This window comes from Prunus persica, chromosome G2 (assembly GCF_000346465.2).
Source record: "Prunus persica cultivar Lovell chromosome G2, Prunus_persica_NCBIv2, whole genome shotgun sequence".
Lineage (NCBI taxonomy): Eukaryota > Viridiplantae > Streptophyta > Magnoliopsida > Rosales > Rosaceae > Prunus > Prunus persica.
Window position 1 is genome coordinate 15223807 of NC_034010.1, and position 24547 is coordinate 15248353.

Genomic DNA, 24547 nt, shown 5'->3' on the forward strand with positions numbered 1-24547 from the left:
TGTTTGCTCATGCAGAAGCTGCTTTTGTCTTCTATGTACATGACCACATTTGCCTATTTTGCCCTGTTTTAACAAAGATCTCGACTTCTAAGTCCTTCAAAATGCATGTAGACCTGTCGGGAATTTGTAAATTTGCGAAAGAGGATCGTGAGCCGTTGGGGATGACTCTACCAAAAACACCATTAAGTATAAATGAGTATTCGCATCAGTCATCCACACACACGTTAAGCCTGTGAGCCATTAATGCACGTGAGTTCAACAATGCATCAATGGGCGTAGAAAATTAGCTACAAAAACTTGCAGGTCCTTGTATCTTTTTTATTATAAAAAGCCCAATTTTATTGGGTTTATGGAGTTGGATGGCGTACACGCATACCTTAGTTGCTAAGACAGAAGACAGTGGAAGTAGGGAATTATAGAACCCCACAACTAGCTTGCCTCCTAGAAAGTGTATAGTTTGATGCCTGCAGAATTGGCTTTGAACGTTATTATTAACTTATCCGACATTGCCAAATCAGAGAAACCTGTTTCACTACCACAAGCTTTGGAAACTATAATAATTATAGCTTATAAGGCAGTTCTCTGTTACTACCACATCAGCCAAAAATCTGCCCAATTTCATTCCTTTCCGTTAACAAACATCCACTCATTAAAATATTCTAGTAATCTTTTTCAATCAAACTTTGTTGGGTTTTTCTTTCATTTTCGTTTTTCGGGTTGTTCGGATGCTTTGCCTTGTTATCCAATTCAAGATCAAAGTAGTTTACTGCTGGATCTCCACATTAGTCAACTTGTTTTAGACGTCTACAATACCCTGTTTGGATTCTTGGGTGCTTAAAGTGAAGGGGGATATGCAATACAAATGAGAAAACTTACACGAAATCGGTTTATGCAACCTTTCTTTCTATCTCTCTCATTACGTGATAGGTCAACTGAACAAGTTATGGCCAAGTTTTTCTCCCACAAAGGGCAACATCATAGCCACATAACAAAATTGAAGATCCCCAAGAAGCTTGAAGCTACAAAGAAAATCAGCATGAAATTTTAGATTATTTCCATGATTTTTCAAATTTAAAGAAATTCATCTTATTAAGTAATTGAAGAAATTGTTTTTGGTGATTTTTGCCAAAAAAGAAAAAGAAAATTAAGGCTCCAACAGTTGAACCAGTAAGCATATGGTCAGGGTACTATATGGGCTGAAAGAGGGAGGACTGAGTCATATCAGTACCTGCCCTTTAGCATTGGCCTTGGCAGTTTTGGCTTGTACTATTCTATCCCAAACATATCGTCCTACTTTACAGTGGAGCAGAAGGGTTTGTCTTGTACTATTCTGGTATTCTGCTATACTTGTCTAAATCCATATGCAGCAAAAACTTTTAAAAGAAATTTTAAAAGGAAAAAAAAATTCTGCTGTTATTCATAACAAAACTGATTTTTTTTTTTTTTTTTTTGGGTAACGTTTTTGGACTAAAGATTTCATGTTTTTGGAGGGAAAACTAACAGAATGAGTTTTATAAAAATAATTTAAAACCTCATGAGGCGTTAGTATAATTTTTGGTAACTTGAGAAAAAGTGAATTTATTATTAATAATTATTAAAGTTTTCTTTTTTCTTTTCTCCTAAAAAACTTATTAAAGTTTGGTTAAGTGAAGGAAACAATGACCAAATCAGTAATTTCAAGAGAATGTCAATGAACTTTTTCTTTCTTCTTTTTAACAAACTCTACAATCCACTTTTTCATGAGGGATAAGATTTTTGTGATTACAATTGTGAAGGTTTGTGTATTTTATGTCTTCAAACTCAAACTCCACTTCATAATTTGACCTAACAATACACTTTACAACCAAAATTGACGATTTGAACGAATTTGAAGTATTTTTTTGGGTTAATGAGAACACCTTATTTCCTCATCAATTACATGAAATTCAAACTACTCAACGGTATAGCCCAATTGACTTATAGATCAATAGTCTTAACTTTAAACTTTCATGGCACTTTGGTAGTGTGTGTGAGAACACTCATGACACCTAAACTATCGATTGTATTAAAAATAAAAAAGAAAAAAAAAAGAAGAAGACAAATCCAAACTAAGAAATGAAAAGGATAAAAAATAAATTTTGGTAACCAAAGAGAAAGAAGTAATATAGGAAGATTGAGGGGGGTGAAAGTGCAAAATCACACGGGCAGAATCAAGAATTTCAGTATGCAAAGGAGGCTGTGCATGGGCCCCCAGCTGTGCTGCTGTGGCAAATGGAAAAAATCTCAGTGATGAGAGAGAAAGAGAGCACAAAACAAAGCCACTCACTTCCTTTAGCTCTTGATTTTGTGACAACAAAGCTGCTCTGGTTTTGGGGCTCTACCAGTCTCATAGTTTTTCTCAACATGAAAAAAATACAGTTTTTTATCAACATTTGCTTCTTGTTTGGTTTAAATATAGCACTTTCCTTCAAAGTTAAAAGAGTAATGCTATATATACCTACCACATTTTAGTATCACATATTCGTACTAAATGTGACAAACTGATGTGTACTTGTGGATGCAAATTCCTGTCATGTAATAGTAGTCTTTTGTATTACATATTGATACCACATTTTTTGTATCGCATATTGGTATGGTTTTGTGTCGTAGTTTTATTTGCCGTTTGCATTATTTTGTTTATATATTCACTAAATGAGCGTAATGTACACAGATAATCCAATTCAAATTCTGAATCAATATAAATAAACTTTTGCTTCATTCATGCTAGCCACGTAATAATTCACATGTAGTATGTTACTAACTTGAGTGTAGGAAGAAAATGCTATACGTAAACAAGTAATTTGATGTGTAATTAAGGAAATTCATATTGCATTATTCATTTGTGTGATAGTACTCTTGTGGTCTAATAGATTTAGTTTTAAATTTTAGAACAATGTCGGCGTAGAAATCAATAATAAATGTTGCAAATATAATCTAAACTATATTCAAACTAGAATAAATTTAAGCGTAAGAAGAAAATGCTATACGTAAACAAGTAATTGCATGTGTAATTAAGGAAATTCATATTGCATTATTCATCTATGTCATAATGGTGCAGGTCCTTATTGTGCTACTGAACATAAAACTGGTTTTAGAGATTGAACTGAAGAGGCATCCGCGTTTTATTTTGTGTGTCTCATGATAGTATTCAGACAATGTACCTATTTCATAGATGATATTTTTGTTTTAATTATATTCGTGTTTAAATTACGAATGAACTATTTTATTCTATCATTTTATACGATGGACTTTCATTCGTTATGAATGAAGCAATCTTTTAATAATAAAACTAAATCTCTCCAAATCCAGATATACTAAATGCAACCTTTGTATAATTTATGCTTCACAATCCAGATATACTACAGAAGCTATTTAGTTAATTTATGAAAATTAAATAAAAATTTATCTCTTATTGTTAAATGCCAAACGGTTGCAATGGTTAGTTTGGGCTGGCGGTTTGCATGGAGAGAGGTGAGGAGTGGGGTCCACACAAACTGTAACTACTTATTGTATAAAAAATACAGCTCCTACCTAAACTCACTCTTGGAGAATAACCACAATTTGCGTGAATTCCCCACACTCCAATCTCAGCCACCAGGTAGTGCTAATCTTACCACTCCTCCTACATAAATTTTGGTACATCTATTGGTAATTTCATTAATTACTTTGGCAAAATTTGATTTCATTAAATCCATAATAAAAATATACATAGGTTAGGAACTTTGATCAGAGTTTTGTGCCTGTCTCCTTACATCCAGGTTTAAAACGGGTACTATACGGAGAGCTTTGAGGATTTTTATTTTATTTTTATTGTTTAGTCTATGGATTTTTCCAAAGCAAGTTTAATTTTTGGAGGAGGAGGATTGTGAATGTGAGGTAAATACTTTACTAGTTGAAGTTAGAAGTATTCATCATTTCTTACATTTAGCACATGCGCTTATGTTTGCAAATGGTAAAAATCTCAACGGTTTCTGATTGAAAAAGATTAAAGGATGCAATGAAACAAAAGAAGGAAAAGGGATAAAGGTTAAGTTTTTTCGGACCAAAAAAAGGTGAGACAATAGTTTGTTTGGGTCTCATTGTTCAATTTTTGTCTTAACCAAAATGTAAAAAAATGGATATTGACCATCCTGATTTATAGGTTTTGATATTTTCAGCGTTTTAAACTCAAAATATTATTATTTGTAATTCGTCTCGTTCATTTATTTTGGGATATTATTTTATCTGAATAATTAAAACGATATTCAAAACAATTTTTGAGTACTAAACATCTCATTTTCTCACTTCATGAATATAAAAATCCCATTTTCTCATCAATTACAATTTCTTATATAGATAAATCTTTAAAGTCGCCACATTTTTGTCATAACCATCAAAGGAAATAAGAAGGGGAAAGAAGTAATTAATGAAGGATTGGGGGGTGAAACTGCAAAATCTGGCGGGCAGAATCAAGAAATTTAGAATAGGGAGATTGTGAGTGGGCCCTACTGATGGGAATCTCAGTAACAAACTCCCAGCTGTGCTGCTGTGGCCAATTGGAAAATCTCATTGAGTCTCAGAGAGAAATAAGAGAGAGAGAGAGAGAGGCAGCAGAGCAGAACAAAGAAACAATTCTCTCTCTCACTCTTTCTCAGATGCATACAGTTTCAGTCCCTTCTCCTACCACCCTCCATTCTCTCTCTTCTCTGTCTCTCTCTACCAGTTCTTGATTTTGTGAAAACAAAGCTTTTCTGATACAAAAGGTTAAGAGCTTTGTGTTTGTGGGAGTAATTAAGCCTTCATTTTTAAGCTTTTTTTTTTTTTTTTTTCATCTTCATGTGCTTGTGTGTAATTCTGATCATTTGGTTTATGTGAAAATGCTGCAGAGAGACAAAACAGGCCCATAAAAGGCAAAAGGCTCCAGAAGACAAATTAAAGACTGGTCCAAAAATGTATGAAGATACAGTAGGCTGCAACTTTGACCAAAACTCCATGCCAGAATCAGCAGAAAGTGTCCTCAACCTCAACCCTCTTCCCCCACCACCTCCACCACAAGTTCTCATGCCTTCTCCCTCAGAAACCCACAACAACAACAACAACAACAGCTTTGCTGTTGCAGAAAACTTGAGACTCTCCATGGAAGAGCTCTCCTACCCTCATCAACAAGATCATCATGCTGCCATGGAAATTGAGCTCCAAAATGAACTTGGGTTCAATCCATACAGCACCAATACTGACCAGAACAACCATAGCAGCCATTTGGTTTCCTTTGAGCAACCAACCAATTGGGACAATATTCATGGTGTCCATGATCAGATGCAGCAACAATTGCAAGACGGTGCTAATGGTCCATACCCACCTACACCTGACCTTCTCAACCTTTTCAGCTTACCTAGATGCTCACCCTCTTCTGTTCTCCAAAACTCGTCCATTAACTTCACAAACCCCAACCCCAAAAGCTCGAATTTCCCGAACTCTTTGGGGTTCCTCGGAGATGTCCATGGTGGGATTGACACCCCGCCAGGGACAGCGAGTTCGGTTCTCTATGACCCACTTTTCCATTTGAACCTGCCTCCACAGCCACCATTGTTCAGGGAATTGCTTCAGTCCTTGCCACATGGGTACAGCTTGCCAGGCTCAAGAAATGGGTCTTTGTTTAGTAGTGGTGGGGATGACAGAGAGGGGATTGGAGGAGGGGTTTACTCCGATGGGATTAATAATGGGAGGCAATTTGAGAATGGGGTGTTGGAGTTCTCCAGAGAAATGGGTTCTATTGGAAGAGGAAGAGATGTCAAAGGGACGAAACACTTTGCCACTGAGAAACACAGAAGAGTCCAGTTGAATGGCAAGTACAGTGCCTTGAGGGATTTGGTTCCAAACCCAACAAAGGTATATACTTCAAATTCAAAATTTCACATCCTATCACTGCAAAAATATATGCTACTGAACTTGATTAAATTTCACGAAAAAATGCATATTAGTTGTTTTGAAGTTTTAATTGGGTAATGATTTCATGAATCACAGTGTATGGCATTTTGATATCCAAGTTATTGGCTTGTTAGTTTCCCATTTCCCAAGTTTTTGTCTTTTTTTGGCTGGATAGTCATATATTTTGCTGAATTTAATGTTTGCCCTTTGGTCTTTGGGGAACAATTAATTGGAGGAAAGACTGATAGAGCATCAATTGTGGGAGATGCAATTGATTACATAAAGGAGCTTCTGAGGACAGTGGATGAGCTGAAATTGCTGGTGGAGAAGAAAAGGTGTGGTAGAGAGAGGAGCAAGAGGCGCAGGACTGAACAAGATGGTGGTGCTGGAGATGATGAGAGCTGCAACATGAAGCCTCTTGGTGACCCTCATGACCAGTCCTACAACAATGGCTCTCTGAGGAGCTCATGGCTTCAGAGGAAATCCAAGGACACTGAGGTCGATATCCGCATTATCGATGATGAAGTTACGATCAAACTGGTTCAGAGGAAGAAGATCAATCTGTTGCTGTATGTGTCCAAGCTTCTTGATGAGCTGCAGCTTGATCTGCATCATGTTGCTGGTGGACACATTGGCAATTCCTACAGCTTCTTGTTCAACACCAAGGTTGGTAGTCTGCAATTTGTCCCAGTTTGTTTTTCTTTCATACAGGTGGTGCGGTTTTTAATTAATTATGGTTAATTTGGTTTTAAATCTACAGATGTATGAAGGGTCATCTTTGTATGCAAGTGCTATAGCCCAAAAGCTCATTGAGGTTCTGGACAAACAATATGCAGCAGTTCCACCTACCAACAGTTTTTAGGGAGGCATGAGTTGTTCCTTGGGATTAATAGATACTTTCTCTGTTGTTGATCTTACTATATGATGCTGAATTTTAAAAGTAGACAATAAACTTGGTGTGACAGAAGCATGAAATAGAACATATAGGACTTATATATTTTCTGGGTTTGCATGGTTTTGATAATTAGTCACTTTAATATGGCTTGACCACAATTACACTAAGCAGTTATATATATATATATATATATATATGTTATGAAAGTTTGGCTAAGAGCAACTCCACCCATTTGCCCTTAGCCATGGTAAGGGTGGAGCTAGGGCAGCCACTATTCACGTGAATAGTGGTTGCCCTTGTAAATAGTAATTTGTGTTTCCACCCGTTGCCCTAGCTAAGGGCAATTACTATTCATTTTTTTGTTTCTTCATCATATTTTTTAATGAAAATAATTAATTTGGGTAATATTTTCAGATAAGATTTTCGGGTTCCTACGTGTCAAGACTATTCATAATCAGATAAAATTTCCGGATAAGATTTTTGGATTCAAATTTCGGATGAATTTCAAAGTTCAAATTTCAGATAAATTTTTGGGTTCAAATTTCGAATGAATTTGGGTTCAAATTTCAGATAAATTTGGGTTTAAATTTCAGATAAATTTGGGTTCAAAATTCGGATGAATTTTAAAATTCAAATTTCATACAAATTAGGGTTCAAATTTCGGATGAATTTCAAATTTCAGATAAGATTTTCATTCAATAAAATCAAGCCACGTGGCATGTCTATCTTGCCAAAATTTTCTATAAAACCAGAGTCTCAGCTCATACCTCTCACACCACATCTTTCTATATTTTCATTTCTCAGAGTTTAGAATTCATACTTCATTCATTCTGAATGGAAGAATTTGGGAGATGCTTGGAGAGACAAGAGAGAGAAACAAGAGAGAGAAACCGTAGAGCAGATGAAGTCAATGAGTTGCAGAGACAAGTCGATGAGCAAGTTCTCATAGCAGTGGCTTTGCAAGAAGAAGAGAACCAAGGTCGCCGCCATGGTTCACAAGTCGGCCGCCGCCGGAATGTGGAAAGACATAGGCATTCTCGGGGTAAGAATCTTTTGGAAGATTATTTTATCCCAACTTCTTTGTACTCTGATGTTGATTTTCGAAGGCGATTTAGAATGCAACCTCATTTGTTCAATAAAGTCATGCATGATATTTGCAATTATGATGCATACTTTGTTCAAAAGTGTGATGCTGCTGGGGTTTTGGGGCTTCTTCCGGAGCAAAAGCTTACAGCTGTTATACGAATGTTGGCGTATGGAGCATCTGCTGATCAGGTGGATGAGATTGCCCGGATGGGGAAGTCCACTACGTTGGAGGCTTTGGTAAGATTTTGTCAAGCAGTTGAAACTCTGTATACTAGGGACTACTTGCGTAGACCTACTCCCAGGGACTTTCAACGGCTTCTACAAAAAGCCGAAGCTCGAGGATTTCCAGGAATGATTGGTAGCATCGACTGCATGCACTGGCAATGGAAGAATTGCCCATTTAAGGACCCGCCCCGAATTTTCTCAAAACCCGAGACGAACCCTTTGGAATTCCTAACATCACCCCGATGCCAGGCCCACTTACTAAAAACAGAGACTTCCTGCCGAAATTTCGGCAGAGTCTCCCCTATAAATTGGACATTTCCCAAAATTTCAACCTGCATAAAAACGCATTTAATATTCCCAACTGGCAGCATGCACAATATAATTTCATGCAAATTCTCATAAATGGCCTTCGGCCTTCCAATAATTCTCAAACAACTACCAAACAATTCAAATACCAAAATGACTAATATTTAGTCTGCGGCTGCACCTAATAACCTTAGGCTGCCTACGTACCCTCCTTGAGGGATCAAGCCACACGTAGTTCTTCCCTAAAAACCCAATTCCACACTTGGGCGATATCTTATTTCATTTATCTGTATTTCACATATTCTCCCCATACGTCGGTATAACCAACGCCACGTATGGGGCCTGTCAACACACCGGATAACCTACGCCACGTGCGACCATGCCATATTATCATCATATCTCCCTATACGCCGGTACAACCAACGCCACGTATGGGGCCTGTCTCAACGCCGGATAACCTACGCCATGTGAGACCTGCACATCATATCACATAACTCCCCATACGCCGGTACAACCAACGCCACGTATGGGGTCTGTCCCAACGCCGGATAACCTACGCCACGCGGGACCTCAACATCATATCGCAAATCTCCCCATACGCCGGTACAACCAACGCCACGTATGGGGTCTGTCGACATGCCGGATAACCTACGCTATGTGCGACCTCAACACAATATCACATAGCTCCCCATACGCCGATACAACCAATGCCACGTATGGGGTCTGTCTCAACGCCGGATAACCTACGCCACGTGAGACCTGAACATCATATCACATAATCTCCCTGTACGCCGGTACAACCAACGCCACGTATGGGGCCTGTCAACACGCCGGATAACCTACGCCACGTGCGACCATGCCATACTATCCTTATATCTCCCCATACGCCCGTACAACCAACGCCACGTATGGGGCCTGTCTCAACGCCGGATAACCTACGCCACGTGAGACCTAACTTTCACTTGGTGATACTTGTAGAAATTCCAACATCCGACGAGGTACCTAAAGTAGTGCGTATAGCACTCCAAACTGACATTCTAGACTCTGTTGTACCCTTGTACAACCATACATAATTATAAAAATAATTCTAATATTGTGTAACCCTCCACAATAGTCTAGCTCCCGATAATTCCCCCTGGAAGGGTGAGATTACTCCGGGAGACTCACGGTCAACCAAGGGTCAAACTACTCTAACCCTGGTCAAATAGACTTGCGGAACCCACGACCTCCAATTTCCGATCCGAAGGTCCCTATGGGTTCTACCAGGTACAGGACACTTGTCCTGCCAGTTTGGTTCAGATCGGACGGTCGGATCGCTCACGATCGCACGATCTGACAGTTAATATAAAATATAAACTTTAAGTTATTATTCGGAACATCCGGGGTTCCGATTCACGATCCGTGAATTCCTACACGATCCTATAAATACCCAGATTAACATATATTAAATTTGGGACCATCCGACGGTCCCAACCTATCGAACCCGGATAACGCGCAATATGCGAATATCCGTTCAATAGTCAAACGACGTCCGAATTGAGATCCGCGAAATCCTACGCACTCGTGACGACCTAAGGATCTCATGGGAACACATCGATACTTTTTCTACTGTGCCCACTCACCGCCGCACGCGCTTGGCAGCGCGTGGGTGCCCAAAGCGATAACGCTCCGCCGGAAAATCTCAAAACCACGGCTCCAAACTCCTACCCTAGGTATAACACCCTATTTGGAGCCACTTTTGTTCTTGTACCTACCCCAAAAAGTGGCCGGAAATGGCCGATCACGGCGGCCGAAGTTTCGGCCGATTTTCAATTCGAAAATCGAGTTGTCTATGCTAAGAATCGATCTAATCCTACCCAACCATCAGCTAGAGCAGCTTGAGAGGTTCAAAATCCATACATGGGTCGACAGATTTGGTGGCCGGAGGAGGGAGATCGACGGCGTTGAAGTTCCGGCGACATCCGCCGCTTCTTCTCCAAATGCCGGCGAAACCGCGGCGGCTGGAGGCGGGGGCTGGCTGGGGTAGGAAGAGGACGACGGCCCGGTCATTTTGGTACCAGTCCCGTCGCCATTGGTGGCCAGAGGAGAGCACGGCCGACCAAAACGTGGCCGGCTGTCGCGCGCGAGGGAGAGGAGAGAGAGAGACCCGCGGGGGAGAGAGAGAGAGAGAGAGAGAGAGAGAGAGAGAGAGAGAGAGAGAGAAAACCAGGTTTTTTATAAAAAATCCCATTTCAAAATATTTACGATTATGCCACTGGGTTTCTTTTGACCATATCTCTCTCGTTACAACTCCGATTCGAGCCCACTACGTGTCTATGAACTCGTCTCAGTACGACCTATCCAAAAATACAAGTCGCGGTCCCAAAATCTCTCTGGTTAAAAATATGACTAAAATACCCTTAAATAATTAAATAATTAAATAAGGGTAAAATTTGGGAAAATTTGGGGTCGGGGTGTTACAGCCCAACTGCCTGGCAAGGTGATTACGGAAATAGAAAGGCCAAAAAAGTATCATCCTTGAAGCCGTTGCTGGCTTCGACACATGGGTTTGGCATGCCTTCTTTGGAGTTGCAGGATCCCAAAATGATCTCAACGTGCTGGGTCAATCCCCGGTCTTCAACGATGTATTGAGAGGCCAGGGCCCCAATATCACCTATCAAGTCAATAATACAGTGTACCAGACGGGGTATTATCTAGCTGACGGCATCTACTCGAGGTGGACCACTTTTGTCAAATCTATTCCGAATCCCCGATCCCAAAAGCAAAAATTATTTGCTACCTATCAAGAGGGATATAGGAAAGATGTCGAAAGGTGTTTTGGTATCCTTCAAGCTCGGTGGTTGATTATTCGAGGTGCGACCCGTATGTTTGATGAGGAGATCCTCAGAAGCATTATGATGACTTGCATCATCCTCCATAATATGATTGTGGAGGATGAGTATGATTATGATGCTTTAGAGGTGTATGAATCGGATCCAATGAATACGGCTTTGACACGGATTTATGAAAGGCCCATGGGGCCAAGTGGAGAAGCATTTGAGCCGGAACCGTTGGTGAGGGATGGTCATTTGATGACCCGAATGATAGATCGATATACAAAGATGCAATCTTCGTATATTCATGAAATGCGTCAAGTTCACTTGATGGAGCATCTATGGGCGGTGAAAGGCAATGAAGAAGAATGATGGAGCATAGATGCTTTGGTTATGTTTTATTTTTATATGGTTTGGTTGTGTTGTATTTTTATTTATTATGCTTTGGTTGTGGTTTGTTATTATTATTGTGCCTTGTTTGTAGTTTTTTTTTATTTTTATTTTGTTTTGTTTGAAGTATGGAATATGTTGAATAAAAAGGTAATTTATTGAATACTTTGTTTATTAAATAACGAAATCTAATACAAGTCATTACGAATTACTACTACTAAAATAAAATACATGAATTACAACAACTTTAAAAGAAAACATGAAAAATACAAATACATAAAAGGTAGGCTAACAAATTTAATGGTTTCCATCATTTAACCAATCCGTGTTGCTAGGCCCATCATCCCGGAAAAGTCTTCTTCTCATAACATCCCTTCGTTCTAGCTTCCAAAATTGTTTTGTTTCAGGGGACATATGACTTGTATCCATGACCATGGTTTCCCGATCCGTCATGTCTATATCTTTTTTGCGCAAATACTCCCTTTCTCGTGCATACTCAGCTTGAAGGGTCAACTCGTTATCTTGGCCTTTTTGCTCCATTTCAATTCTTAGGCCATTTTGCCTTGCAATTTCCTCCAAAAACTTTGAATTATGATTGCTTGAATTACCCACTTTCTTTGCCTTTGCGGCCTTTCGGCCAATGGGCCTCGGCTCCTTTTCCATGGGTGAGTCTTGACTCACAGGAGAATCAAGAGGTGAATCCGGTGCCATTGAATCACGGAGTGGCGTCTCGTTTAATACAACGTCGGGACCCGTTGGAATAATTATGAAGCGTTTGCAATATTTGACCACCTCCCAACATTCATGATGGGTGAAATTTTTTTTGCCACCCCCGGTTGCACCGAACCACATTTGTGCTTGTATAATCTATTTAACAAAAAAATAGAAATGCAATAAATATTTAAAATATATTGGATATGCAAGTAACAAAAAAAATAATAATGAAAATGCAATTAACCTTACAAATAAATTAGAAGTGCAAGAAAATTAAGAAACAAGTGGAAATGCAAGAAATATTAACAACATATTGAAAATGCAAGAAATATGAACAAAATATTTAAATTGCAAGAAATATTAACAAAATATTGATAATGCAAGAAATATGAACAAAATATTTAAAATGCAAGAAATATTAACAAAATATTGAAAATGCAAGCAATATTAACAAAATATATATATTAGGAGATTAAACTTAATAAAACAAAAATTATAAAATACTTACCTCGTTAGTACGATTTTCCCCGCTTCTATAGTTGTCCATCGCTTTTGCTAGGGCAGCTCTCCATTTTCCCAACTCTTTATTCAGGATTTTTCACCTACTGGATAATGTCATCTCCGTACGAGTAGACCCTGGAATTTTTTCACAAAATTCGGCATGAATTTTTTTCCACATATGAAAAAATTTCATCTCATTGCCGGACACGGGACAATGATAAATTTGGAGCCAAGCCTCACACAAGGAAACATCTTCCATGGTGCTCCAAGCCCCTCCAGTTTCGATAGAAGAAGCCATAAAAATATGAAATCAAAATGCTAGATGAAAAAGAAGAAAATGTTGAGTAAAAAGAGTGAATAATAGTATAAGTATAATGAAATGTAAGAGTATTGGTGTTGAAAGTGAAGGGTATTGATAGGTATTTATAGAAAAAAAATATCAGAATTTTTTAGAATTTTTTAAAAAAATTTACGATTTTTTTTTCATATTTTTATTGCCCAAAAAAGCCTCAGCCGTTGGATTAATTTGGAGAAGCAGATCGGAAGGCTGGGGAGGCGACACGTGGCAGCGTACCGTTGGAGCTGGCGTCGCGCTGACGTCAGCGCGCGCTGGTTCAAATTTTTTTACCGTTGGCGCGTGCATTAATTTGGAGAAGCAGATCGGAAGGCTGGGGAGGCGACACGTGGCAGCGTACCGTTGGAGCTGGCGTCGCGCTGACGTCAGCGCGCGCTGCACGCGCCAACGGTAAAAAAATTTGAACCGCGCTCGCTGATGTCAGCGTGACGCGAGTGCTAACGTCAGCAACACGCGAGTTGGACCTGGGGCTGGTCTCGCCTTCGGGCTGGCCCGAGTTGGTGGGTCCCACACCACCCCCGGGCCTGGGCTGAACAATGGAGCAACTTTTTTTTTTTTCCTGCCCTCGCCTCGGGCTGGGCTCCCTTGGTGGAGCTGCTCTAAGGTGTCTAAAGCCAGTCTGGCTTATAAGACCGACCCATTTGAGTCCCCGGAAACTCAGTCCAGCCCACCCATCAAAGTCTGGCTAACAGGCCCACCAATAAAATAAAATAAAAAATATATAATTGGGGTTTGTGTGGTTTGGTCGCTGGTTTGTTTTGGTTAATAATATTTGCCCATATGTCAAAGCCCAGTTGTTTCAAACTGTAGCTAGCCGCCCGCATTCTCTATATTGTCTCTCACTCATTTGCATGCATCACTTGTGCTCTCTGGGAAGAACGCTCCGCCGCACAGGTCTCCCTCTCATTATCTGTGTTTCGAATTAATTGATGTTATTTAGATATTAATATCTAAATTAATAAACCAAACACATATGAGGAGATATAAATGTTATTTAGATATTAATAAATCCCTATTGGTACACTGGCATGTGATGTTAATGTTTTTTGACGAATAAAATTCCTCGGTTTTTTTGAATATAAACGAGTAGATTTCTTACACACTATCAAAATGCCATGGAGATGGAAGTTTGAACTTAAAACCATTGGTCTTCAAGTCAAGGCTCTTTTTCCACTCGGGCTTGACCTCGTTGCCAAACAAATCCCTATCATTTATTTGCTAAAAAAATACTCAGAATACGTGGGTCTGCTTTATACCGTAAAAAGCTCATGAAATATGAACTAGAAAGCTGCTTTTGATTTTATAAGAACAAAACTGAAAACAAAAATCCCTTTTGGTAACTAATGATATTTTTTTGGTGTAGCCAAATGAAATATTCAAACATTTCATATGTAGAGAAGCGAATCAATGTGGAAATTAGTCGTCTACTGGGGAGTTTGTTTAACTTCATTTAACATAGAGCAAACCCAATCTAATTAATCAATCTTATTAACAGAAGAACTATCTTGGCACATTTTATGAAAATGTAGCATAGATTACAAGTTATACGAGTATGAAAGGAATTACATGCACAACAAGATTCCATTTCGCATTGTCGTGCGCATACATTTTACAATTTCAGTTCAGTAATCTGAGTAAAAGTGAGAGCAACTGAGAAGCGAAAAATATCTTCACTTCCTAAAGAGAGGCCTGCATCATTTTGCACAAGAAACAATTTTAAGCTATGACATTCTTTTACAGGAAAAAAGAAATAAGCAAGAGATAATTTTGGATAAAGTCATTCAAAATTTAATTCCACGGCACAACCTAACATTAGAAGCATCAAAGCTTGGTATCTAACTGTCAGGTCTGCTACCAACACTGGTATGAGATAAGAATACCATGAAGTTTTTACAAAACCGTTAGCCGAATACAAGAAGCTATGCTCATACAAGAAAACATAACCTAAATATCCTAACACATGGGGATGGGGTTGATTTGGTTCCCTCACAAGATATCATAATAAATAACTACTAACAGCAGTTCAGAGAACAACAACTGTATAAACAAGCAAGGCCTCATACCGCAATAAAGTACACAGAACCAACAGTATACACCATAACCAAAACTACACAGGCAAAACTAAACATCCCTGACAATAGAACTTGGAAGATGCCAACTGCTAGAAAATCCTATGCAGAGAACTCGATACGTTTCCCAGCAAACGAATATGCCAGTAGCCTGCATAGACTATAGAATCTTCAGATTTAATTGGACCATTCTCTTATATGGAAGTTTTTGGTGATCGAAGAATCTGATATATATACTCAAACTTTTTGATATTCACTTGGAGCTATAACAATCCAACCAGTAGGTGAGATCCAAACATTCAACTATCAAAAAAATGGGCATTGCATATTAAATAATATTTAGATATTAATGACTACTACGCAGGAAACAACAGGTAAGTACTATAGAACAAAATTTCCCCAAGTCATAAGATCACAAGATCAGTCCACAAGCTATATCCTTCAGCATACCATCAATGATTTTGTAAAAGTTGCACTTATTAAAAATTCTACAAAAAAGCAAAAAAAAAAAAAAAAGCAAAATTGATTTAAATTATGGAAAAAAAAAAAAAATCTGATTCAGCAAAGAAACAAAAAGAACTTGATCAGGTCGAAAAATCATACTAATATTTTTCTTTGCTACTAGAGTGTATCCTGTGAAGGAATCTATCTATTTCATGGTACTACTTCTATACCTAGGTTTTTGAGCAGTGTTGACTCTGTACAACTATAAACCATAGATAAAAGATGACAGATTTTCAGATAACAACATTATGAAACTTACTCAAGCATAAAATGAAGAATACCCTGAACAAAAATGATTCTAAACTACCAAAATTTCACAATCCCAATATGATGCGTATATAACCAGTTTTCCAATACATTATCCTTCTGAATAGCAGCAAAAGATAGCCAGACCTCAATCAAGGTTATAGTCACAATTGTAGTTCTATTACAAACCCCGCACTCATATGTTCTTCACAAATTAACTCAAAATTCCTCTGAGTACCAGAACGGCCCCAAATTTAGCTCAACATGTTCCACTTAAGCACTCCCACAATTCTTGAAAGCAACTTACCTTATAAATAAGCAAATTATATGCTTCGACAAAAAAAAGAAGAAGCAAATTATATGCATAAACACATAAGAAACACTTTCCAAACAATCAAAAAGCAACCACCTCCTGCAATTTGAGGACTTAACCCAACTGGGTTACATTCAAAATTGCAGCACAACTAACAAATTACTCAACCACTGAATGTGTGTAAAATTTTTAAACATTAACGTAGCTAGCAAGCGATTTCCCTAAAAACAGAAGACATTCTGAACCAAAACACATGATAACCATTCGCCAAAAAATCGTAAGCACATGGACTTTGAAGAACAAAACCCAACTGGTTCACCTTCTAACCTTCTAAATCTGTGAAGAGGAACCAGAAAAAGCGACTTACTCATTGGATGTACTTGGGTATTTCTCCTTTCCTTAAGAGGGAAAGAGAGTAGTGAGCAGCATCAATGAGGTCATCAATGTTGTGCAGGGACCTCTCCTCAGACGCCACCACGAAGATTGCGCGCGCCTCAGCTTTCTTGGCCAGCCTTGCTGCCAAATTCAGAGGCAAATCCGGTGAGTTGAGGCTTCTCAGAATTTGGCGATACAGTGAGAGAACGCGTCCTCTGTTTCTTGCCAAGTCCTCTGCCGTTGCCCATATCACACCCTTTCCCATTTCTCACTGCTCAGATTTCAAAGCCGTCAAATGCTTCGAGCTTTTTACTTCCCTAATGCCGGGCCCAGCCAGCCTAAAGCCTGGAGTGGGCCGGATCTGTTCTTTTTCTTTCTCTAAGTTGGGCTGGGCTGAGCTGCCTATTGAATTCGGATTCTCTATTTGGTCTCTTAATTTTAAATGGTTTAATATCGTACTAATCTTTTTGCATGCGCTTCTGCGCTTGTAAGAGTCTTTTTTTTTAAAAAAATTTAATTCATTTTAGAATTAAAAAAAATAATGGATAGTTGTGTTCCATAAAAATAAGATCTATTATCTGATTTTTCTTTTAATTTTAATTAAATATGAAAAAGTGTGAATTTACCATATTATCCTCATTTAATTAATAAATTTAATTCTTAATGTTTGCATTAACTAAGGGCATTTTATGGTATGTTGAATGTTTTACCATTCTTTGTCTTTTGCTTTATACAAGGAGCCTATAATGAGGGCTTATAGTGAGAGGTTATAATGAGAGATCCTGAATAGCCTTTCGATTAAGTGCAGAGTTATTATTAAATTGCTGGATTGAACTCCTTCATTGTAGAAGCTCCTTGTAATATAATGTCGTATAAGCTTAATGTCTTGGTTACTTCCACCAACCTTCGCAAGACTCCTATGTTGCATAGATACACCTTTTTTTTGGCCAAGTTGAGCATTTGATGTGTTTGGATGCGGTAGTATTCAAGGGTGTGAGTTTTCCGTCCTCTCTCTTCCTAACTTTGGAAAAAAAAAAAAAAACAGAAAAGCAAAATTCTCAAACACTCACTATGAAAGAAAGAAAATTTTCAAATACGAGCAATAACCACAATTTATCATAACTGTCAAAAGGAGCAAGTGTTTATGTGAGCCAGTCAGAATAGTATACTCATTCCCTTTACCAAGTTTAATGAGATTGTGAGTGGCCCCCACTTAATGGGAATCTCAGTAACAAACTCCCACAAGTTTCAGTCCCTTCTCCTACCACCTCTCTCTCTCTCTCTCTCTCTCTCTCTCTCTCGTATAAATTCCATCTCTACCAGTTCTTGAATTTGTGAACAAGTCTTCTTAATTTGGGGGCTCTACCATTCTGATACAAATAGGTTATAGCTAGGTTAATAAGGCTAATAGTAATTATGATATTAATTTGCGGGAGACTAATTTCTCTGCCTTTCACATTCATGTTCTTATGTTTAATTCTGATCTTTTGGTTACTGTGGAAATGCTTCAGAGAGACAAACAAAGCCATAATAAGAAAAGGCTGCTACTTTGAAGACGAAGTAGGGAAATCAACTCCAAGAATGTATGAAGACACAGTAGGCTGAAACTTTGATCCAAACTCCATGCCAGAATCTGCAGAAACTGTGCTCAACGTCAACCCTCTACCCCCGCCACCACAAGTTCTAATGCCTTCTCCTTCAGAGACTCACAAAAACAACTACTTTGCTGTTGCAAAAAACTTGAGACTCTCCATTGAAGAGATCTCCTACCCTCGTCAACAAGATCATCATGCTGCCATGGAAATTGAGCTCCAAAATGAACTTGGGTTCAATCCATACAGCACCCACCAATACTGACCAGAACAACAATAGCAGCCATTTGCTTTCCTTTGAGCAACAAACCAATTGGGACACCACCGGAGGAGTGGACGCACCGCCAAGGACAGTGTCTTCAGTTTTCTATGACCCACTTTTGCATTTGAACCTGCCTCCGCAGCCACCATTGCGCAGGGAATTGTATCAGTCTTTGTTTAGTAGTGGTGGGGATGAGAGAGAGGGGATTGGAGAATTGGTGGATTTAGCTTTATGCTCATACACTCTAAATGTGAAGGGGGGGAAATACAATGTAAAAGATTAAAGAAATAACATTTTTGGATATGTGAAGTCCGAAGGCTACACAGAGCTCCTATACAAACTTACTTGAAACAAACTTCAATAAGATTGATACTCTTGATACTATACACACTTGATACACTCATTACATACAGTGGATACGCCGTCTATTTATATGCCACAATATTAACTCAACATTAAACATAACCATAACCACTGTACCCACTAAATCTCACTTTTACTTCAACTCATAAATTAGACATAATAGCTAAACCCTTTAGATTCTAACTTTTTATTTCCTTAACTCCTACCTTTGAAATTACCCCAACATGGAGGAGTTGTTTACTCAGATGGGATTAATAATGGGAGGCAATTTGAGAATGGGGTGTTGGAGTTCTCCAGAGAAATGGGTTCTATTGGAAGAGGAAGAGAAGTCGAAAGGATCAAAGACTTTGCCACTGAGAAGCAGAGGAGAGTCCAGTTGAATGGCAAGTACAGTGCCTTGAGGTATTTGGTTCCAAACCCAACAAAGGTATATACTTAAAATTCAAAATTTCACATCCTATCACTGCAAAAATATATTCTACTGAATTTGATTAAATTTCAAATAAAAAAATGCATATTAGTTGTTTTGAAGTTTTAATTGGGTAATGATTTCATGAATCACAGTGTGTGACATTTTGATATCCAATTTATTGGCTTGGTAGTTTCCCAAGTTTTTCTCTTTTTTGGCTGGATAATTATACATTTTGCTGAATTAATGTTTGTCTTTTGGTCTTTGGGGAACAATTAATTGGAGGAAAGACTGATAGAGCATCAATTGTGAGATATGCAATTGATTATATAAAGGAGCTTCTGTGGTTAGTGGAAGAGCTGAAAATATAGCTGGTGGAGAAGAAAAGGTGTGGGAGAGAGAGGCACCAGACTGAACAAGATGGTGGTGCTGGCGATGGTGAGAGCTGTAAGCCTCTTGGCGACCCTCAGGATCAGTCCTACAACAATGGCTCTCTGAGGAGCTCATGGCTTCGGAGGAAATACAAGGACACTGAGGTCGATATCCGCATTATCGATGATGAAGTTAGTATCAACCTGGTTCAGACGAAGAAGGTCAATTCGTTGCTATATGTGTCAAAGCTTCTTGATGAGCTGCAGCTTGATCTCCACCATGCTGAAGGTGGACACATTGGCAATTCCTACAGCTGCTTGTTCAACACCAAGGTTGATCTTATACTTCTTTTTCTTTCTTATAGTCTTCATCAATTACTTCACGCAGGTGGTGTGGTTTTTAATTAATTAGGGTTTACTTTTCATTAGTAAAGATGCATGAAGGGTCTTTTTTGTATGCAAAAGCTATAGGTGACAAGCTCATTGAGGTTCTGGACGGACAATATGCAGCAGTTCCACCTACCAGTAGTTATTAGGGAGGCATGAGTTCTTCCTTGGGTTATATACCAAGTGTTTTTATATCAGTAGATACTTCCGTAAAATGCATTATGTTTTAGGGGCCTCTGTGCGCAGCACAGCCCGCACACCCTACGGGTCAGGCTTGATGTCTGCCTGCAAAGGGTGCAGAGACAAATGAGAATTTGTGGATGTGTGTATTTGTTATTGCAGAAGCTTGAGACTTATATAGGTTTCTCTGATACCATTGTTTCTAGTTTCTACATACATATGCTTGCCATTTACATAAATTTATAGCACTTGAAATTTTTTATACAAGATGCAACCCAAAATCTTAAACGATTAGCTCTCTGTTTTAGTTGTGCTTACTTTTGACCTTCTTTCGTAAAACTTTTATAAATTTGTGGTGTGGTGACAAGCATGCGCAGATCTTCCTTGCCTTCAATAAGCACATTTTTGGTCTATAGTTTTTTTATAAGTTTCACTTTTGTGTTTGTATTTTTAATTGCATTGTTCAAATTGTATTTTAATTTGTATAGGGTTGATCTCGTTTGCACATTGTTCAAATTCGAAGATATCAGTCAACTTCAGTCAATCTGTAATCCGTCAATTTTACCCTCACATTGGAACAATTTGTAAACCGCAGGGGTCAAATTTGATGCAATTGAAACAAAGGGACAAAAGTGAAACTTTGTGAAAACTACCTGGACTAAAAACGTATTTCTCCTTTGCAAATTAGTTTTCTGTTAGCTAGGCAAAGTGGATTTGATTTGATGCGTTCAGAGTACATCAGCCCATGCTATTACCTTTTATGAGGATTTCTACCAAATGCTCAGCTCATGCCATTATCTTTTATAGTGAGTTCCGTCACATGCTTAGCCACATATATATTGTCAAATAGGTCGATCTATTTTAGGGGTTACCCAGCACGTATATCGAAAAGCTTTGAACAAAAAAAATATATCGATGCTATCCAATGAAATGAGAGATTTTTTAGGGTCCTCAGTCATGTGTTTATTTTTCTCGTTCACATGATTACTTACGTAATGAGAGAGATAAACATATGGTTGTATGCAATGAATACCATTGCAAATTTTCTCGTTCTAACACTACACAAGAAAAACCAACAACAGCCACACATATCTGTAGCAGAGGATAAATGGATAAAAAGCCTATCCGAATCCAGTAACATAATTAGTAAAAATCTTATATATTCGTGTGAATTAGGTTGTTTGCCACGAACTCCAACTGGTTGAGTGTAAATCATTTTATTTTTTATTATATGCAGGTAAACAGTTGTGTATCTATATATATAAAAGCAAAAGACAAAGAATAATAAAACATTTAAAATACCAGAAAATGCATCTTACATAATAGGGGTGGGATCACGAATCTATGAGAGTATTTTACAAAGTTTTATTTATTTTGAAAATGAAACTAAACATAATTAAGCTGCATGCAAATGATCATCCCAGCTTTTCTTCCTTGGTATTGTACTTGAAGTTGAAGGCATTGATACCACTGTAAAAACCATCGTCCAAGTCGTTTGTGACATGCACCTGGCCGTTGCTACGAGTGTCCTGACGAGAGTAGGAGAACGGGACGTCACATGAAGCGGTCGTGGCCAGCAGCCTCACCTTCAGCACACTCTTTGCCGGCACATCAACCACGCACAGAGTCTCCACTTCAGTTTGGTAGGCCTCGGTCTCTCCCCACTGGACATCTCCTTTAAACCCATCCGAAATTTTAACCTTATTCAATCCGCCTTCGTGTGTCGTGATTCTCGGAACGCCTGGAGCTTCAATGGTGGTTTTGAGCTTCATCGAGTAAATTCTGTTGATATCATTCCAACTGCAACTACTCAGCCTCCTGTACAACAGCTTTAGGGTTACAGTGGTGGTTTCTTGGGTGAAGTTGACGGCCTCTGCGGTGGCGATTTCGAAGTCAGTTTGGTAATTGTAGGTCCTGGCGTGGTCAAGGCGATACTTGACTTTGTATATGGTCCTCGACTTAACAGGCTCTTCCACCTTGAGATGAGAGTATATGGAGAGATTAGGGACGTTGGCACTGAGAGCACATATCCCGCTCGCATATCTCTTGCAGTAATTGTTGTTCCCAACGTTAATGAGAGCTATGGTTTTGTCGTAAAGCTTGATCGCCTTATACAACGTGTCTTTATAGTTTTTGTCTCTGGGGGTCGGGTTAAATGCGTCCGCCCAGATCCACTCTTCCTTGGCGAGTCTCCAATATCTTTCGAAAAAAATATTCTTTATTTGTAGGGTTCCGTCCGCGTTCATGAAGATCTCGTTCGCCACACCCGGATCATTAATATCATTACCGTGGAACATGAGGTTTGGTCCATCGCCATCGTCGTCGTCCCCGTGGTAGTCGCTCATTTGGGCGGTGATGTAGTTGTCATCATCGCCCTTGAACACCACGTGTTTCGGCAAAATCACCAGCGATTCCCAATTGACGACAGTGCACACATCCCGGGACTCTAGGTTGTTCGGATCGTCTGTGGTAGAGTTTGAGCCTCCGAAAAGTACTAGCGCATCCGAATCGTTGTGCAAGCAAGTGTAGCGTCCGAGCTGGACGTGGCGAAATTGGACTACCTGATTGTCCTCCTCAAGGTCATCTTCAGCTTTATCGTCCGGTTTATTGTCGTCGTCTTCTTCGTCTATTGGATCTACGTAGACCGGCTCGAACAAGGTACATGAGGGTTTGGATTGGTCTTCCTCCGGTTCGTCTGCCCCTGCAACAATCAAAACATCGCCTTCGAACTTATCCATGCCATTGACGCTTACCCAGTATTTATTGTTGTAACAGCATCTAATGTGGACAAATCCCTTGTTCTCGGTACTCTTTGCCATCTCCACTTCGTACTTTGCGTAATGGCTCCCGGCCTCTTCTCCGGTGAATTTGAGAAACTCCGCCGGGGCGTCCTCCTCTCCATCTTCTGTTTTTAGGTAGCGCAAGTACTTTTTGTTGTGGTTTGATTTTACCACCACAAACCTTGGCAATGTCATGTTCTCTATTTCTGTGTATATCTCAATAGATCTCTAGTGTGCATGCAGCATCTTATTTATAACGAAAAGCCCACACCGTCAATATTTATAAGAAGGGCAAAATTAGAAGAGATGGCTTCATGCATGGGCATACTGAAGGCAGTGATTTAGTTTCTCACATTACTCGAATAAAACTTTTTCAGCAGATGGGATGTCTGCAGACCATGAAATCATGTAGTGAAGTCCCATGCCGATCGACGCTTTTGTTGGGCTGTTTTTGTATATATATAGAAAATTTGGCACCAGTTTCTTTCAATAAAAGTGTTAGAAGAAAATAAAACTTAAGGGAGGACTAAGTCAGTTTTTTTGTTGTTGCCAAAGTTAGGAAGGGAGATGGGTAAAACTCACACACACGGGTACTATGTGTTTTGAACTTATGACTTGGAAGCATACCAAAAACTTGAGCCGATCCAACGAAATCCAGTTAGTTATATAATTGTTATTACATTCAAAGCAAAGGACGTAATTTTTTGGATTTTTTGGTTTTTTACTTTGTTAAAATTTCAAGCAAAGTTCTTTCAATTGTGCAAAATGAGAAGAACAATATTTGGTCTAGCTCTACTGTATTATTATCATTATGATTATTGTTATTATTTTGCTTAGGGACATGGTTAAGTTACAAAATGAGTAATTGTTTGGTGTGAAGATCATACTGCTTCGTTGTGTCATTTTGGAGTTATTAATACTATATACTACCCATGAAATAATAAACATGTGGTCCACACCCATATTATTTAACATAATAAATTAGTAAAACCACATGACACTGTTACCGTCACCAAGGGTGGCTCATAAATGAGGCCTCCTTAAACAAAATTTTCCATGAAAATACTACAAAAGAATTGGACCATATATATTGATAACAAATTTAGAACTAAAAACTCATCACCATATGTTTTTTCAAAACTCAGAGAACATTTGGTCGGCTGCGTGACTCTTTTAGGATCCTTAGCCTGTTAGTACGAGCGAACATTTGGCCCACATCTCAAAACTCTGAGATTCCTGTTAAGACTGCTAGTTTAATTTATATGATCACTCAGCTGACTGTCATGGTCCCTTTACATGAGCTTATCTTCCGCCGTATTGTTGCTTCTGATCGAACTGATTCCACCCGAGTTAGTTTGCCTTTTGGGTATTTTATCACCCAGCTCGCCACACATGCTCATGTCGCTGTTTTTCCTGGGGATGCTTGGCGTAATCCTCAGGTGACTGTTAATACAACTATCATTGATAGTGGTCGCTCTCACTCTCG

At 38.9% G+C, this 24547-nt stretch overlaps 3 protein-coding genes and 1 pseudogene across 6 annotated transcripts; 2 read left to right on the forward strand and 2 right to left on the reverse strand.

The window, feature by feature from the left end:
• LOC18786584 (transcription factor bHLH10) lies at positions 4440–6922 on the forward strand. 2 transcript variants are annotated; one of them, XM_020557922.1, is made up of 4 exons: positions 4440–4784; positions 4884–5886; positions 6166–6591; positions 6686–6922. In XM_020557922.1, exons 2-4 carry the CDS (start codon positions 4948–4950, stop codon positions 6785–6787), a joined length of 1467 nt encoding a protein of 488 aa, XP_020413511.1. In that variant the 5' UTR covers positions 4440–4784; positions 4884–4947; the 3' UTR covers positions 6788–6922. The 2 variants fall into 2 exon arrangements, with proteins under 2 accessions (XP_020413511.1, XP_020413510.1); XM_020557921.1 differs by having other exon boundaries at positions 4440–4760.
• On the reverse strand, positions 14660–17009 carry LOC18784877. Of its 3 annotated transcripts, none has more exons than XM_007218593.2 (2): positions 16710–17009; positions 14660–14899 (listed from the first exon to the last, which is right to left on the reverse strand). In XM_007218593.2, the coding sequence occupies exon 1, from the start codon at positions 16980–16982 to the stop codon at positions 16710–16712; it is 273 nt and encodes a 90-aa protein (XP_007218655.1). In that variant the 5' UTR covers positions 16983–17009; the 3' UTR covers positions 14660–14899. The 3 variants fall into 3 exon arrangements, with proteins under 3 accessions (XP_007218655.1, XP_020411803.1, XP_020411804.1); XM_020556214.1 differs by lacking the exon at positions 14660–14899 and adding an exon at positions 14911–15430; XM_020556215.1 differs by lacking the exon at positions 14660–14899 and adding an exon at positions 14911–15439.
• LOC18785223 lies at positions 18534–20250 on the forward strand (annotated as a pseudogene).
• Positions 21697–23256, reverse strand: LOC109947363. The gene has a single exon (XM_020557311.1). It carries the CDS (start codon positions 23254–23256, stop codon positions 21697–21699), a length of 1560 nt encoding a protein of 519 aa, XP_020412900.1.

Excerpts from the sequence above, each read along its gene's own strand:
- LOC18786584 (XM_020557922.1), top strand. The coding sequence starts at position 4,948 with ATGTATGAAGATACAGTAGGCTGCAACTTTGACCAAAACTCCATGCCA. Across the intron at positions 5,887-6,165 it reads TGGTTCCAAACCCAACAAAG|ACTGATAGAGCATCAATTGT; the intron begins GTATATACTTCA and ends ATTGGAGGAAAG. Across the intron at positions 6,592-6,685 it reads GCTTCTTGTTCAACACCAAG|ATGTATGAAGGGTCATCTTT; the intron begins GTTGGTAGTCTG and ends TTAAATCTACAG.
- LOC18784877 (XM_007218593.2), bottom strand. The coding sequence starts at position 16,982 with ATGGGAAAGGGTGTGATATGGGCAACGGCAGAGGACTTGGCAAGAAAC.
- LOC109947363 (XM_020557311.1), bottom strand. The coding sequence starts at position 23,256 with ATGACATTGCCAAGGTTTGTGGTGGTAAAATCAAACCACAACAAAAAG.